Below are 15,240 nucleotides of genomic sequence, written 5' to 3' on the forward strand. Positions count from 1 at the left end.
GTGGTATGCGTCCACCTCCGACTGAACGACCAACTGCAGGCCACCAAAGCGATACTGTGTCACCCGATGGTGACTTGTGCTGCTCTTGAGCACTTCGTCTTCATGGTCGTCGTAGATGCACGTTGCTTGCTCGAAGCCGCTGCCGTGGCCCAAACTGGTGTTCAGACGTGGATCCGACGTCCACTTTGATAGAAAGAGTGTGTTATGTCTCTAGGTGAGATCATAGCGCTCGTGTTCTAGTTGTTGATTTGGAAGAGCATAAACATCTTGCGTAGGTTACTGGCGTTGGTGACGATGTCTGCTTTGATCAAGGCATATTTGGGATCGGCCACTTCGCTAGATCGAATGAGCGGCTCGAAGTGATGAGTGTACGTCGAGTAGTTCCCTGTCAGGGACTTATTGAGTTGATCAAGCTTGAGATTGAGCCGCTGGGTCAAAGGATGGAGGCGCGGAGGAACACCTAGAGGAGGGACAGAACCGCAAAGTTAGCAAAGACGCTTTCTCCTTTCACTCCCAGAACACAAAGACACTCCGAAGTTTGCACATACCTGGTACCGCTATCTGGTTGTTGCCAATCTTGTTGAAGCTGGAGATGGCACGCACATCTTTAATCTCGACAGGTGCATCCTCTCCCATGTCTAGGTCCTGCAACTTGAACCACTCCAAAAGCTTTAAATCCTTTCGGATCAAGTCATGCCGCTTGACGGTCGTCTCATTGTATGAGAGATTGCGTTGGACGTGCCATGCGGGATGGTAATAGAGGCAATTGCCCCTCGAAAGGTGCTCGCACTTCTCTCCCTTCCTCCAGTCCTTCTTTCCCATATCATTCTTCCAGTTTTCGACCTGGGATGAATCATGGTCATGGCCACAAGTCATACCTCTTGGGCAGGGCTTGTCGTTGACAAGCCATCCGCAAGGATACGCGGAGCTAGCGTTGTCCCGCATTATGACGCGTATGTATTGCCGCTCTTGGTTTGAAATAAGTTAGCTGTTTGGAAAACAGTAGGGTCCTGAAGGGGATAGTGGTCTTCGAAGAGATTTGGCCAGATCATGTTATATATAAGGGCAAGTAAGGTGTCCGTCTGGATGCTCCAACCCCTTTGGTTTTTTTTTCGCTCGTCAGGCTTCGCTGTCGAGAGACCACTCGGAAGGATAATCACCGAAATCAGGACTACAGGTTCAAGCTGTAAGGCTTCGTTGGATACTGTTGCTGTAATGATGTCGGAGGCACACGGCCGTCGAGTTCAAAGGTGTAAGAGATGTTCGCTCGTGGAAGAAGACCAATTACTCGCTGCCTCGGCTGCAGACTAGCAGTATAGGATTGTACGCTCAGTCGATAGTTCGGGTTGATTGGTTGCAGGCTTGCCAACTAACTCCCGCGAGAGGCCCAACGACGAGAATCTGGGGTGTGTCGAGTGTCCGATGATTGGGAAGCATACAATCTCCCGAATCTAAGGATCAACGTTAGGTTGCTTGTTTCTCAGACAAGGCGGACTTAGGAATGGGTTGACTGCCTACCAAAGACGAACCAGTTGTGCTCGTTAGGTCTGCCTTGTGTTAGGGATCGATGCAAGTCTGCCTGTGCTGCCTCAGGGACGGTTGACCGTGGCCGAGTGAGAAAAATAGAATGGTGAAGAGAAAAAGCAAAATCGGTGAAATGGTCGAGAGGTGGAAGGAATATATACCAAGAGAGGGAAAGAGGGGATGAACCTTTTTTCAAAAATAAAATAACAATAAATGCAGGAAGTATCCGCACATTATCAACAGGCATGTAGAAACCCAGAGAGTATCCGGACGTAGTCAACGTGCATATAAAAGAAATCCCGAAAATATCCAGGAATATTCAACGTGCATATATGTAGCACGGCCAACTGGCCTGCAGGGCATGCCTTCCACCTGGCTGTACCTTGCGTTCCACAGAGCCGCAGGAAGAAAGCCATTGCCAGTCAAAAACAGTGTGTGAATAATGGGTGGGTTGGTTGTTCGGCAGCTGGGAAGGGGAGCAATATCATGCTTCGCTCGGGATCGACAAACGTGAACTCCAGAGCACGATGTTGACGGGAAATTTACAAGACCCCAACGAGCTCGTCGGGCTGTAAACAGACATGGAACTGCCAAATACCTACCTGGGGGAGGAACGAAAGGAATGAGAGTAATGAGAGGAACGAGAATAGGCTCGGTGTCAACAGCGATGCCATGGTCTTGGTGGTCTGGACCGACTGCAGTCTATGTTACTTTGTCCTAAACGAGGGCGTGTATGTTCGGGGTCCCCCAATATTTTCTGTGGCTGGTCTCGCCTTCTGTCCATAGAAGACCACTTTTCGACGACTTGCTCAATCTCTGGGATTGTTCCTGCTTCTTGTGGTGAACTGAGCAGGTATGAGCGGGGTGCATTCGTCATCGTCAAGTAGCAGGGGAAAGGTGGCCGTACTGCGTGACCAGAGTTACAAGGCGGGCGGAAATCTGCATATTCCATTGGCTGACTGATCCATCGGTACTCCGATACCTGAACCGGTGTATCAAGCAGAGAGCTATGGCTTCAATGCTATTTATCATAAAGACTGTTGGAAGAAATTGCTGTTGCTCGAGTTTTCTCATGGGCTACTGGCACTGATCAGATCTCGTCCCGGAATACTGGATGAAGCAGGCAAAAATGGGTCAATGAAACAGAGAAAATGTACTATGAGACAACCATGCTTAGCAATAGATGCCTCCCATTTAGAGCCATTGCAATCGCAATGCGTCGGATGAAGCACATGCTTTTCCCTCCCGATTCAATTGCTCACGGTAAAGTATAGTAGGACGAGATCAGTACCAAACAAAAACCCAAAGACGTTACCGACCATCGGCTGTAACACCTTACCGACAAGACAATAGGACCCAAGCGTTTGGTCTGATAGCCAGCCTGTTGGCTTACGCACTTGCCATTGCACGTCACTGATGCTGGGTGGGATATTCAACCACCATGAAAGAGGGCAGGTTTAGTTCGTGACACTCCCTTCACCGAGCGTCAAAGTAACTCGGATGACACTAGACGGCCCATTCACCAACAGTGACTCAGGTAGTCAGGCCCGGTGAATGTTCAACTCGAAAATGGCCGACTCAGTTGCTCAAATACTGAACGCAGTTCGCCATAGAGCAACTGAAACAGTCGTTCTTCCATCAACCGTTCAATCAACTTGAACAAGACAAAGAAACTGCGCAAGCGCGAGAAACAAGCAGAAGCAAAGAAGAAGAAGAAATGGAATTTCAGGAAGCAATCACCGGTCTAATGACCACATGCACCGGGTTGGTTCCAATCCTCGTGCTCGAGGTCCCATCGAACCTCTTCGCCCTCGTCGAGGATATCCCGAGAGTGCTCAGGGAGCTCGAGAGGCCACTGAGGGATCTCCAAGAAATACCTCGGGAGAGAAGGGAGATGGTGGAGGCCCATCACTTGCTTGTCGTGCTGACATACGGCATGTTCGAGCTTTCTCGGCTTGATACCGCACTCCATGCTCTTGGGTACTTTGGCGATCGAGAGCCAGGTACAGAAGAGGAAAAAGACGAAAACATGAGCGTACTCTGGAGTGTCAAAATGACTTTGGCGGAGTTTACCGAATATGTCGGGTATTTCAGAGCCATTCTGGGCAGGTGAGTTGTCCACAATGGGTCCGGTTCCGCTTTATGCTGACACCTTCCAGCGAGTCCCGAGCCGAGCGTGTTTGGAGCAAGAACAAGCTTGAGAGAGAGCTCCAGGCTGTCCTTCGACGCCCCAACCAAGTGTCGAGTCGTCTAAGGACCATCGACCTTTGGATGGAGGACGGGCGACGGTACGGCAACGGCGGTTGGAATAGGGGGTTTACTGACGTGATGTTAGACCCAAGTTTAGACCCTCCGATTGTGCCTAGCAGAGTGGCTGCCATAAGATCTCAGTTCGACCTGGAATCAGGCTATTCGCCACGCCGTAACAACCTCAATAAACCGCTTGCGAGATCTTCGGACCCAGGGTTCTCATCTCAGACAAGAGATACAGCACGGGTACTGCTCTCTGATATCTCGGGCGTTGAGGACATTACAATTCCCATATACCGGGAGGACCTGAGCAATGAGACAAACTACACGTTCAGTAGCGCACCTCGTAGATCAAGACCAAACTACTTGGACATCGCGGATGCACCGGGAATACGGGAGATTGCTCAATCGTCGCCTTGGCAACCATCATGTTAAGAATGGCCGGTCAAGTAGAATATGGATTCCAGGTGGCAAGTTGAAGGTAGGAGGCAAGCTGATATGCTGGGGTGGAACGTTTCTGGCAGGCATCCCGTGGGAAAGGGAAGCCGTGGTTCGTAAGGTCGTGGGTTGGGAATGAGAAAGAAAACAAAGGAATATGGCTGGCGAAGAAAAGGGTGTGACGATACAAGCTTTTGGTAGCAATCAAGACATAGATCTTAGATGGTGAAGTCTTTGCCTTTTGATGGTTGCTGATCAATGTGAATGACTCGATTCTAGTGAACCAGTTAAGCTTGGGAAGAGTGAAAACGCGTAGTCACCCTGAAAGAAATATAATTGTTGACTGCGTCGCGTCTCAGTCCTTGTGCCCATCGAAGTGCACCCGGAACATATCCTCCACATTCTTCTCAAACAGCGCCGACTTCTCGAGCTCGGTAAGGAAGTCGGCATCGACGATGGCCTTTGCAGAAGCCTCATAGGGGAATTGCGAGTACGGGAAGTCCTGATCGACCGAATAGTTAGCATGTGGTCTTCTCGTACAACCATCATCGGGACTGAAGCCTCACACTGCCAAAGACCAACTGCGAACTAGGGACGCCGTAGCCCAGCAGGCCCTTGACTTGAGCAAAGTAAGTCGGGCCCGCACTATCATACCAGACCCTGGAGTTCAAAGCCTGCTTAGCGAGCTTCTCCAACGCCGCGCTCTTCTTCACGAACCGATCCTCAATGGCTGGGAACGCCCCGCCCACATGAGCAATCGACCACCTGACGTTCGTGTACTTGATCAGCGTCTGGCTGAGGACAAGATCCATCAGAGCCCGAGCCGTCTCAAAGTAGAACTCGACAAAGCCTGTAGGATAGGTGGTCGGGTTTGCCACAATGACAGAGGAACCGTTGCCAACGCGCATCAAAGGCTCAGTGGGGTGAACGATACAGACGTGCGGGCCGCCGGGAATAGTGTTGTTGAGGGCCTCGAAGAAGGGTGCCAGAGCGGCGCTACCAAGATAGTAGCCTTCGTGATTGGTGAGCAGGCCAAGACCGAGGGCATCAAGTGACGAGAGGGCGTATTGGGCTTCTTTGAGAGCAGCGGTGTTGTAGGGTAGGGGCATGACAGCGTAGAAGTCGAACCGGTTGGGGTAACTTCGCTTGAGCTCGGCGAGCCACTCGTTCAGCAGACGAGCAAGGCCAACGGAGTATGCTTCATTCCCGTAGAAAACCGTGGCACCAGGGGTTGACATGGAGATAATGCCACGGGTGATGTCTAAGAAGCATTATTAGTCTATGTCACAACTGATATCTTCGCCAAAGGTCACTCACTATTATCTGCCATGAACTGAAGATGGTCCTGGACGCTCCACTCGGGAGTGGGAGAGCCGCCTGTCAAGGGAACCAAGTCATAGTAGAAACTGGGAACCGCATGGGCATGAACGTCAATCCTTGAGGCATTGCGAAAGTCGTAACGAGTCTGAATGTTAGCAGCTTCGTAGATCTCCTCAATGGAGCGGAAGGCGGCTTGGGCGAAGGGAAGTGCTTCCAAGTCGATACCATCTGTCCACCCTGTTAGCAATCATCATCACGAACTCATCAACCTAGTTGAAGAACCCGTTACCTTTCTTGGCCTGCTTGATGATCTTGGCGATCTGTGCACTGGGCTTAGAATGAACCCCGGCGATAGCCTCACCCGCGAGGGCGAGGAGGCAGAGGAGCCTGGAAGCGGTTTTGAGCAACATCTTGTGACGCTTGCAGAAGTAACACCAAAAAAGATCTCTTTCGGATGCCAGAGATGAGGTTTAACATCTCCCATGAGGAAAGTATTATCCGATCAGTTTGACGCATGTTGCTGACTCCGCGACGGTGGACCATCACGAACATTCGATGCGCTGGTTCTCACTCGGTGTTAGTGCTTACGGCTGTTGAGTTAACAGTGGTGAGGATGCTATACACCACCATCTCTGCGAGCGAGACACTTAGTACAACCACACTGAATACCCTCCATGTTATCGTGGTCATACCTGTGACGTATTTCGGAGCCCAGTCCGACGAAGTCTTGGACTATCGACAAATCCAGCACTGGATGACATGGTGTTTGCAGCGATTCCGATCATCACACGCATAATGCAGCCTCAGTGCTACACTGGTACCACCATACACTACAGCAGGCCGGTATCAAGCCTCTCAGCTAAAGCCCCGATGGGTTAGTGCCATCTCCACCAAAGCTTTTGAGACCGACGCCCTAGCAGTAGCGAGCAAGTGTGCCCAGATCATCTCACGATAACGTCGCTTGGAGTTTGTCTTTCAGTTTTCTGTCAGCGGGACTCCCCCTGGTACAACCGCAACCATCTCGTTCAGGTACTTACCGGGCACCAACTTTGAGATGTTCCCTTCGCGCGAGAGTGAATCGCCAAGCCAGGCCTCGGTTCGGCTCCGAGTGCTAGGTCGGACCGGTCGGTGGAATTTCGTAGGATTCATCGACATGTCGAAATGACCCTTCCGAACCGTTGGCACATGCGATTGACATGCCGATAATGTCGCGGTTGTAAAGTTGTATCTGTGTACTGTATCTCGGATATCAGATGCAAATCACCAAAGCGGAGCTTCTGGGGACCGCTGGGGACCGCTGGAGACCATTGGATCCTCCAAATCGACCCCAGAAAGAGCCCTGAAAATTTCGGCGCAGCTTCCCGAAAACGGCTTGGGCTAATATCGTGGGGATCGGCCCGAGTTGCACGGCTAGCTTGAGTTCCGTTTTCCACGAGTTCCGTCATTTCCATGTGGATACAAATTCCAGGCACCCGGTCCTGAGCTTTAGCCGAGCAAGAAGAAGGAAAAAGCAAAGATGAAGAAAAAAACGGATGCCTCGTAGCGGAATATTAATCTCCGGGTCTGACCAAAGAGCCCCAGCGCCGCAACGGTTCGGGAATTGATCTCGTGCACGGGTCCGCGCGAGCGTTGTGCTAACATTTGTGCAAGGTACAAGGGGCAGGTACAAGGACAGGCAGAGGAGAGAAAGCGCAGAAGAAGATCATGATCGTGGTTGATGATAGTGGACCGCATCCGCTAGGTACGCACGGGGGCACGGCTAATATCGATTGCGCTAGGGAAGGGAAAAGGAAAGAATACGGCGGCTCTGGGCTTTTGTCAAATTTCGGTGGTGCGTAAAGCGTCGACACTTCGGTACGTACCGCACCCCTTGCGACTCCATTGATGGCGCGCGTGGCTCGTGACGCATACATATCATTCAAAGTAATTAAGATATAAAAATGTGTTCTTTTTCGTTTTTGGTAGTATTTTATATGTAATATAAATACGTAACGGACGTGATCTGGAAAATATTTATATTATAAATATAGTATAGAAAAAGTTGTATGTTGTGAATATTTTTAATAATAATGTATTTGGAAGTATTAGGAGTGTTATGGCTGAGATTCATACATTCTGATTCGGTGCATCTATTTACGTGACAGTCTACTCTTCCCGTTCTTGGACCTACTTTATTTCTGTAATTAACTGTGCCAGCTAGAGGTAGCACTTCCCCTTCCTTCTTTTACTTCTCATAGTTAATTATTTGTTAGCATGTGGCTAGTACCGTGCTTTGTAACTGCCTTGTACTACCTTGTAGTATAGAAAGCTGATTGAACTATTTCTTCTACAAAATCAGTCGACTCAGCCTCCACAGAACGTGCTAGAATACAAAGATTTTGCTATTGTATTCTGGAATTCTCTAACTTGTTCAGCATTCTTCTAGACTAATTTGTCATCATAGAATGCACTAGAAGCTTATAGATTCAGTTCATTCCTTTCATAGTATAATGTCACAGGTTGACATTGGCTATATAGTGTGCATTCCGAGTTCTGCCTTGCAAGCAGAACATCGTCCTATCTTTTGTAGGTTTGGCCGTCTGGGCATATGCACCCCAGCCTGTTACATATAATGCTCCTACAAGTACTCTTATTAACTTATAGAAGCTTTTATACTTTGGAAGCTTCTAGATACTTAACGTTCGTGTACATAAAGACTTCTTCTCTTCTTTAGTTAGTCACTCCTTAAGCAAGCAAGTAAGCAAGCAAGCACAATCCAAGCAATACAATACAGTCTACTCTTATAGTGCAGAGTTCATTATAATAGTTGTTTCTCATAGTGCAGAGTTCGCTATACTCTTCTGTCTTAAGAGCAGAGTTCTCTTTAAGATCTCTTTTATAACATTCCTTTATTGTCTTTGCTACTATGCTGCTTTCTTTAGCACTGCTGTCGTACTTCCTACCGCTTCCGCTCCGATCTGCTACAAGTGCATAGTTCAGTGTAGCATCTCTATACTGGTGCTATTATTATAGGCTAGTAAAGGCATTGCAGTAAACAGATACTAATATTATTGCATAGTATTATATCAATATAATTATTTTTATCTAGTATTGCATTTAACTACTAGCTGCTAACAAACTTTATATTACGCGAATTCTTTCCAACGTTTTTAATATTTTATTAAGCGGGAACGGAGAGCCGTGGAGACGAGCTTGGGCGCTTGGCGTTGTAGGAGGTGCGGTACGTACTAAAGTATCAACGCTTTACGCAAAGCCCAAATTTCGACCTGCCCAGATCAGTGGGCCGTGAAGATCATAGAACCGGCCCGCGGACAACCGGGGCCCGAGAGCTGTCCGAAGCTCATCGGCCGTTGTATTGTGATAGCCCGTGTGTACTGGTACAAGGGGAAGAAATGCTCAACGGGATACATGAAAAAAGCAAAGAGAAATGATGAGGGAATGGGTGCAGAGAGGTACAATCTAACCCTGGTTTGGTTGTTAGTCTGGTACAAAAAACGCCCAGTTCCACTTCGAACCACTGGGGGTGGAAATGCATTCAGGCTTCGAGTGGACGGGTGCCGTAGGAGGGGACTGCTCTCTTATATCTTCCAGTCTTGAAGGCCTTAGAGGAGACGGTAGAGGCATCAAAGCAGGCGGAGAGAGGCATAAGAGGCTTCTGTGGCGTTTTGACCCCTTGCCATTGTCCCATAATGCTTCAAACGGAGGCCAGTTTCTCTCGTTGAAAGCCAATGAAAGCTCTAGATTTCCCCTGCTCACCCCATGGCAGAAGAACCAAACTAACAGACAAACCAGTATTGAATTGTATGTGAAGGACAGAGAGGGTGGCTGGCAACTTGAATCGACCTGATGAGGAACGAGGGCAAAGTGTCTGTGTGTGAGTAACGTGGTGGAAACCCATGTCTCTTGACTGACGGGAATCGTCAGCATTTTGTCATTTGTCAACAAGAGAAATGCGACGCTTGAAACTTTGCTGACAGGTCCATGATCTTGTCAAACGAAAGACCTGGGAAGTGACTGAAGACCATCGAAATGCTTGGAGTGACGTGACAGCAGAGCGAAACCGCGATGTTCGTTGCACTGATGGATGTGACAGGACTGGAAAGTTAGAGGTAAATGAACAAGCCGAAGCCGAAAAGCCATGAAGCCAGTGTGGAAGGGGCAGCATAGAAGGAAGAGAGAGAAATGGTTCCTAGAAGCTCCCACTTGGTTGTAATGGTGTAATGGTGAGCGAACAAGCCAAGCGTGAACTGGTGAAGAGACCTGCCCAGATAGCTTTGTCGGCTTCCCCCATCTGATGTCGCCCACAAACGTCGCTGGTGAGGTGATGGAGGCAGAGGCAATAGCCGCAACGCCCACGTGATGATCATTCTTACATCTGCGTCGCATAAGTGCACTCATGTGATACAGAAGCAGAAGCAGACGCAGATACAGATCAGAGCTTCGGGAGCAGTCCGGTCCCGGTACTACGGCGCCTCGACAGCTTACTAGGAGGTGATGGATGCTGCCTGTGCGATAACTTCGCCTTCTTTGGGAATGAACAACAGAGTGTGGTAAGGGAAGAGCGGAGAGGGCTCAGAGGTCATGGCGATACGATGAGGGATGTTGGGCAAAGATGAGGCAGCTTGAAAGCAAGTAAAGGGAACGGCGGACGAGGATGAGGAGAGTGTCGGGGTAAATGAAGCAGACGGGAGAAAGATGAATGATGGAGGAAGTAGGACAAGGAGCAGAGGACACGGACGGGACTCGACAGATTGAGGGGGCGGAGTGGAGAAACAAGAGAGGCAGCATCCAATGCGATCAGGCAGATGGGAGGAAACGGGAAGAAACTAAGGAAGTGGAAAAAGGCTGCTCTGGGAGCGGACCCAACCAAGAAGCGTGAAAGTTCAAAGACGGTGAGGACTGTCGTTCCTGCCGTTTTCATAAAGATTAGCACCCAGGGAAATGATGATTACGGGAGGCAAGAATGACTGTCGTACCTGCCTTTGAATGAACTCTATGCTATCTACTTAAAATTAACCAGGAAGAGCTGTTCCATTGAGTTCCGTTGTACAGGTTGGTGGGTGTACTTGGGAGGTCAACCCAGGAAAGAAGTGTGCCTGAAAGGCGAAGCAGAGCAGGAAGAAAGATGGATGGTGAGAAGGAACGATGGACAGCGACGGACGGGAGAAGAAGACGGGGCCGGAGCGAGTCCCAAGCATCGCCGCAATCACAAAGAGTCCATTCTGACGTGCAGGTGATCAGGCGAACGAATGAAGAGATAGAGGAAGCAAGGGAGGAAGGATGGTGACAGAACCAACTACATTGGGCAGGCAGCGGAAGTTTTCTACGCCGCAATGGGTACAACATCGCACCTGCCTTCTTCACGAAGATTAGCACCACCCGAAAATTGGAATGATTGGGCCTTGAAGAGAGGCAAGAACGGGTTTTACACCTGCCTTGATAAACTACGTTATGTATCTGCGCCCAGACTCAAGGAACTCTATGAGTTCCCGTTGAGCACCACATTGCCACTGAGTGTCTCGAGACGGGAGCGCCGCCTGTGTATAAGATGGCATATTCCCACAACGCATGACGCGAAGCAAGCGTACTAAATACAGCCAACCGTCCTCATTGTCCATCTATCATCGGTGGTCGATATTATTCCCCTTGGTCCCTCACTGTCTAGGGTCCTGGGTCCAGGAACGAACAAACAAACAATCATCATCAACATGGAAGTAAAAGAGGCAGGGAGAAGTCAATGACTACACAGATGCCATATCTTCCGTGGCATAGTAATACAAATCCTGTTTTAATAACGCCAACCATTGCTAACCTTTTTCCCTTCCATTTATCCATCCATCCATCCATCCATGCGTTGTTCCGGCCATCCAGCCATGCGTTGCTCCAGTGACCGAAACGAAACCAAAGAAAAAGGAAAGAAAAAGAGAGAAGCATCCTCTATCAAGGATATGCCATCTATAAAAGCAAATAAGAACCGTCCAACACCCAGCCGTGCCATGCTATGTTCCGCTATGTTAGTATGTATAAGCAGACCGCCGACATCCGTAAACCAGGGTAGACCGTGAGAGCGTGAAAAGAAAACCGAGAGAGAGTGACCGGAGAGGAAGGTGCCGCAAAAAAAAGCCATGAGAAACCGGGGCGATGTTGTCTTATGTGGTAGGCGCGTCGTCTGCTGACGTCCACCGTAATTTTTGTCGATGTTATACCGCCAGCCATCAATAACGCGACGGGTATTGAGGGTATGGCCACAAGGTGATGGCGTTATGCAAAAGACGACGTCCCGTGAGCTCCGACAGAAAGCTCACAAGAACAACCCAACCCAAGCATTCTTGAAACCAACCTCAGCCGAGCAATCGTCCACCGCGCAAAGTAGTTGTTGAGTCTTGGACGCCGCACGACCGCCGGTACTAGAACCTGCCGCACCGGAGGACCCTTGATCCTGCTGTTTGAAGCCCGTGTTCTTTATGCATCTGCGGTTTTCGAAACATTTCTTGCAGTAGACCTGTTTGGTTGTCATGGTTAGCAACATGTATCTCAAACAAAGCTCAGTTCGTCCTCATCCTCAGATGATGGATGGGTGAAAGAAGGAACAGAAAAGAAATACTCACATGTCCACACTCCTTAACAGCCCAAAAAAAGTGTTCCTCGCGATCCTTCCTCGTCCTCGCCTTCTTCGGCGTCGGTGCTTGTCCCGCCTTCTGGTCTTCCTCATCCTGATCATAAGCCAGCTCTTCCTCACAGCTCGGACAAACAATAGCCAGATCCTCTCCCGTCGCCCTCGTGAACCCTGGCCTAGCCGGTGGCGGCGCGAGTGCATTCCTCGCTTGCTCAGCAGCAGCAGCAGCCGCCGCCGCCGCACCTCCGTTTCGTCCGTTGTTGCCGTAGTCAAAGTTTGGTATGTTTCTTCCCAGAGGGTTGTTGTTGGCGTCCAAGCCGATGAGCTGGACTTCGAGGTCCGGCCGGACATTGGCGAAGGCGCCCATGCGGATGAGCTGGAAGAAATTGTCAAACGCGCCGCCTAGACCACCGCCACCTGCGCGCGCGGCTCTACCGGCGGCGGCTGGGGGACGGACGGGGGCGCCAAAGAAGTTACGTGCTGCTGGTGGGCGATGAGCAGCGCGAGCGATGGCGTCGTCGTCGTCGGAATTGACTTCGCCTAGGTCGACAATGAGTTCGTTGGCGGCAGGGCGACGGTTCACGGGCCTGCGGCTGCGTTCGATGTTTCCTCGACGGCGGTGACCAGCAGCCGGGCCAGCTGGGGCGGGGTCGTCATCGTCCTGCGTAAGGTCGATGACTTCGGGGAATTCGTTGCCAGCTTGGTTGGCAGGAGCACCACCAGCGGCGGCACCGTTGTTGTTGGCGTTGGCAGACATTGCGCGACGTGCTGCGCGACGTGCTTCAACTGATGCTGAAGGGCGGTGACGGCGAATTACTCTAGACCGACCGATTCGAAGAGGCGCGTCGTCAGAATCTTCCAAATCTGAGGTGAGGTCGATGACAACTTGGTTGTCTTGTTGTGCGGGGTTGTCATTGTTGTTGTTCTGGTCGTTATCGGCGGCGGCAGCGGGAGTGCGCCTGTCTGCCCGCCGGCCACCCGGCCATCCTACTTCCATCTCGACTAGTTCGTCCAGCCTGTCGGCGTTGTTGTTTCGCGGGGCAGCTGGTCCTTCACCCAAACCCAAAAGACCTCCCCCGCCTTGTTGCTGTTGCTGTTGCTGTTGTTGAGCCCGGCGACGGTCAAGCAGAGCCGGCACGCGATACGGGTGGTGACGATTTTGTTCGCGGCGGTTGACCTCCTCTCCGGCAATCGATTCGAACTGCCGACGCGCCTCAGCCAGTCCTTGCACAAACAGCTGACGGCGTTGCTCTAGTTCGTCAAGACGCGCCTCGATACGCGCGCTGGCTTCGAAAATGTTGAATTGTTCGCGGACACGGCGTTCAACAGAGGAATCGGAATCGTAGTCGCTTTCGTCGTCGTTTGAGGTGTCTTCGTTGTTGTCTTCGTCCTCGTCTTCTTGTTCGTTGTCGTCGTTTTCGCTGTCTTCGTCTATATCTGTCGAGAAGCCGCTGCTGTTGCTGCTGTAAACGCCGGGAATGTCGAGGCCGGAGTCGTGCTCAAAGTCGTAAGGAAGGTCGAGGTCGATGTCAAATCCAGGGTCGGCGTCGACCAGGCTAGATTCGCTAGATGACGGAGACTGTGGGGAATGTGGGCTTTGGATGGGATGGCGGGGCGACTGCGGGCCGTCGCTGTCAATGTTGAAGTGGAAGTGACCCTCTTCTTCTGATAGTACTTCTTCGAGATCGAGCGAAAGGTCGCGGAATTCAAAACGTGGATCGTCGTCAATGTCCGATAGATCGATGTCGTTGTCCACCAGATTATGGTTGTCGTCCAAGTCCACTTCTACCAGTTCGCCGTGGTAGTCGTCGAGGTCGATGTCAAAGTCACTGCTGTCCCCGTTGTCGTTGTCGTTGTTTTCGTTGTTATCGCTATCCTCCAAATGGTCCTGGTAATGGTCCTCGAATTCCACTGCGCCCTCGGCGACAAGCTGATGATCAATCTGGTACAACAAATTGAAATCGCCCTCGTCACCAAACCAGTCATCCGCCGCGTCCATAGTGACGGGGGGGAGACGGATGGAAGGAGGCAGGAAGGAAGGTGATTCAAAACCTTTGCCAAGTGTCGGTGTTCGGTGGGTGAATTGTTAATGCTTGTTTACTGCCGTCTGTCGCTGTGAACAGTCGCCTCCGCGGCAATGCACGGACTAACAGTTAGACCTTGAACTTTCGGGCTCTCCCTTGCCGCTGGTGATGAATGACACGACCAGCAAGAAGGCCGAATCGCCTCGATGGATAGTTCTCCCCGGATTCCGAGGATTTGAAATCGTCCACGTGTTGAAATAAAGAACAAAAGGCCAATTCGTCCGTAATGCTGGACGGTGATCAAGCAAAGTCAGGACAGGGTTGAAGGAGAGCTGGAGAGCTGTATGCAGCCTCGGGGGTCGGTGGTGGCAAACGCAGCTTGCTCAAGCAGCTTGGTCAGCAAATGAGCGAATAGCGTGTTGCTGTTGTTGTTTGTTGTTGACCAAGTAGACAAATGGAAGTCTTACTGTCACCGTGATCGATGGAAAAGAAAACTCGATGAACAAAGGAAGGAGGTGAGCGGTATATCTGTGACACCCACGGGGTCTTCTTCCCAAGTTGCTAATGAAATGGAGAAGCCGTTGTGTTATTGCAACCACAGGGGAACGTGGAGGTCGTTTGTTGTGCTTGGTCACACAATCGATGAGGGGCTGCAGTTAAGGTTGACCATATCCAGGTTGCCCACTGGCGCTGTGAACCATCAGCTGTTTAACCATCCCATTCAGTCTCGTCACAGGCACGATTATGATGCTCTTCCTTGTGCTTTTTGTACCATTTCAGTAATCATTGGGTTTCCAATATTAAGGTACAATGTTATTCCTCGACGGCTTAGTCGCCGTCTTTCACGAGTGCCTGTCTCAACATAAAGTTGACCAACAAATTGGAGGCGGGGACGGGAGCTAAGCGCAAAGCTTGGTGTAGCCCTGTTAGCACCTCAACAGCCTTAACATTATATCCCGTTGCCGTAATGGTGCTCTCTTAACAGAAAGACATAGTCGTCGATAAACACATCCGTGCCGCTTCGGACGTTCAGGAACAAACAGCCCCCAGCCTATCAAATTGCACTAT

At 50.5% G+C, this 15,240-nt stretch overlaps 4 protein-coding genes across 4 annotated transcripts; 1 reads left to right on the forward strand and 3 right to left on the reverse strand.

Moving 5' to 3' along the window:
• Positions 1 to 236: 236 nt before the first annotated feature.
• On the reverse strand, positions 237 to 1,841 carry SMAC4_02062 (uncharacterized protein; the record flags this gene model as incomplete). The annotated part of the gene is made up of 3 exons (XM_003350301.2): positions 1,519 to 1,841; positions 549 to 1,451; positions 237 to 460 (listed from the first exon to the last, which is right to left on the reverse strand). The coding sequence occupies exons 2-3, from the start codon at positions 943 to 945 to the stop codon at positions 237 to 239; spliced, it is 621 nt and encodes a 206-aa protein (XP_003350349.1). The 5' UTR covers positions 946 to 1,451; positions 1,519 to 1,841.
• Positions 1,842 to 1,936: 95 nt separating this feature from the next.
• On the forward strand, positions 1,937 to 4,352 carry SMAC4_02061 (uncharacterized protein). The gene is made up of 2 exons (XM_003350300.2): positions 1,937 to 3,633; positions 3,684 to 4,352. Exons 1-2 carry the CDS (start codon positions 3,242 to 3,244, stop codon positions 4,207 to 4,209), a joined length of 918 nt encoding a protein of 305 aa, XP_003350348.2. The 5' UTR covers positions 1,937 to 3,241; the 3' UTR covers positions 4,210 to 4,352.
• A 338-nt stretch (positions 4,353 to 4,690) lies between these two features.
• Positions 4,691 to 6,252, reverse strand: SMAC4_02060 (uncharacterized protein). Its single transcript, XM_066089700.1, has 3 exons — positions 5,822 to 6,252; positions 5,530 to 5,760; positions 4,691 to 5,473 (listed from the first exon to the last, which is right to left on the reverse strand). The coding sequence occupies exons 1-3, from the start codon at positions 5,940 to 5,942 to the stop codon at positions 4,758 to 4,760; spliced, it is 1,068 nt and encodes a 355-aa protein (XP_065946966.1). The 5' UTR covers positions 5,943 to 6,252; the 3' UTR covers positions 4,691 to 4,757.
• Positions 6,253 to 10,907: 4,655 nt separating this feature from the next.
• On the reverse strand, positions 10,908 to 14,761 carry SMAC4_02059 (uncharacterized protein). The gene is made up of 2 exons (XM_003350298.2): positions 12,141 to 14,761; positions 10,908 to 12,034 (listed from the first exon to the last, which is right to left on the reverse strand). The coding sequence occupies exons 1-2, from the start codon at positions 14,145 to 14,147 to the stop codon at positions 11,834 to 11,836; spliced, it is 2,208 nt and encodes a 735-aa protein (XP_003350346.1). The 5' UTR covers positions 14,148 to 14,761; the 3' UTR covers positions 10,908 to 11,833.
• Positions 14,762 to 15,240: the final 479 nt, after the last annotated feature.

This window comes from Sordaria macrospora, chromosome 4, assembly GCF_033870435.1.
Source record: "Sordaria macrospora chromosome 4, complete sequence".
NCBI lineage: Eukaryota > Fungi > Ascomycota > Sordariomycetes > Sordariales > Sordariaceae > Sordaria > Sordaria macrospora.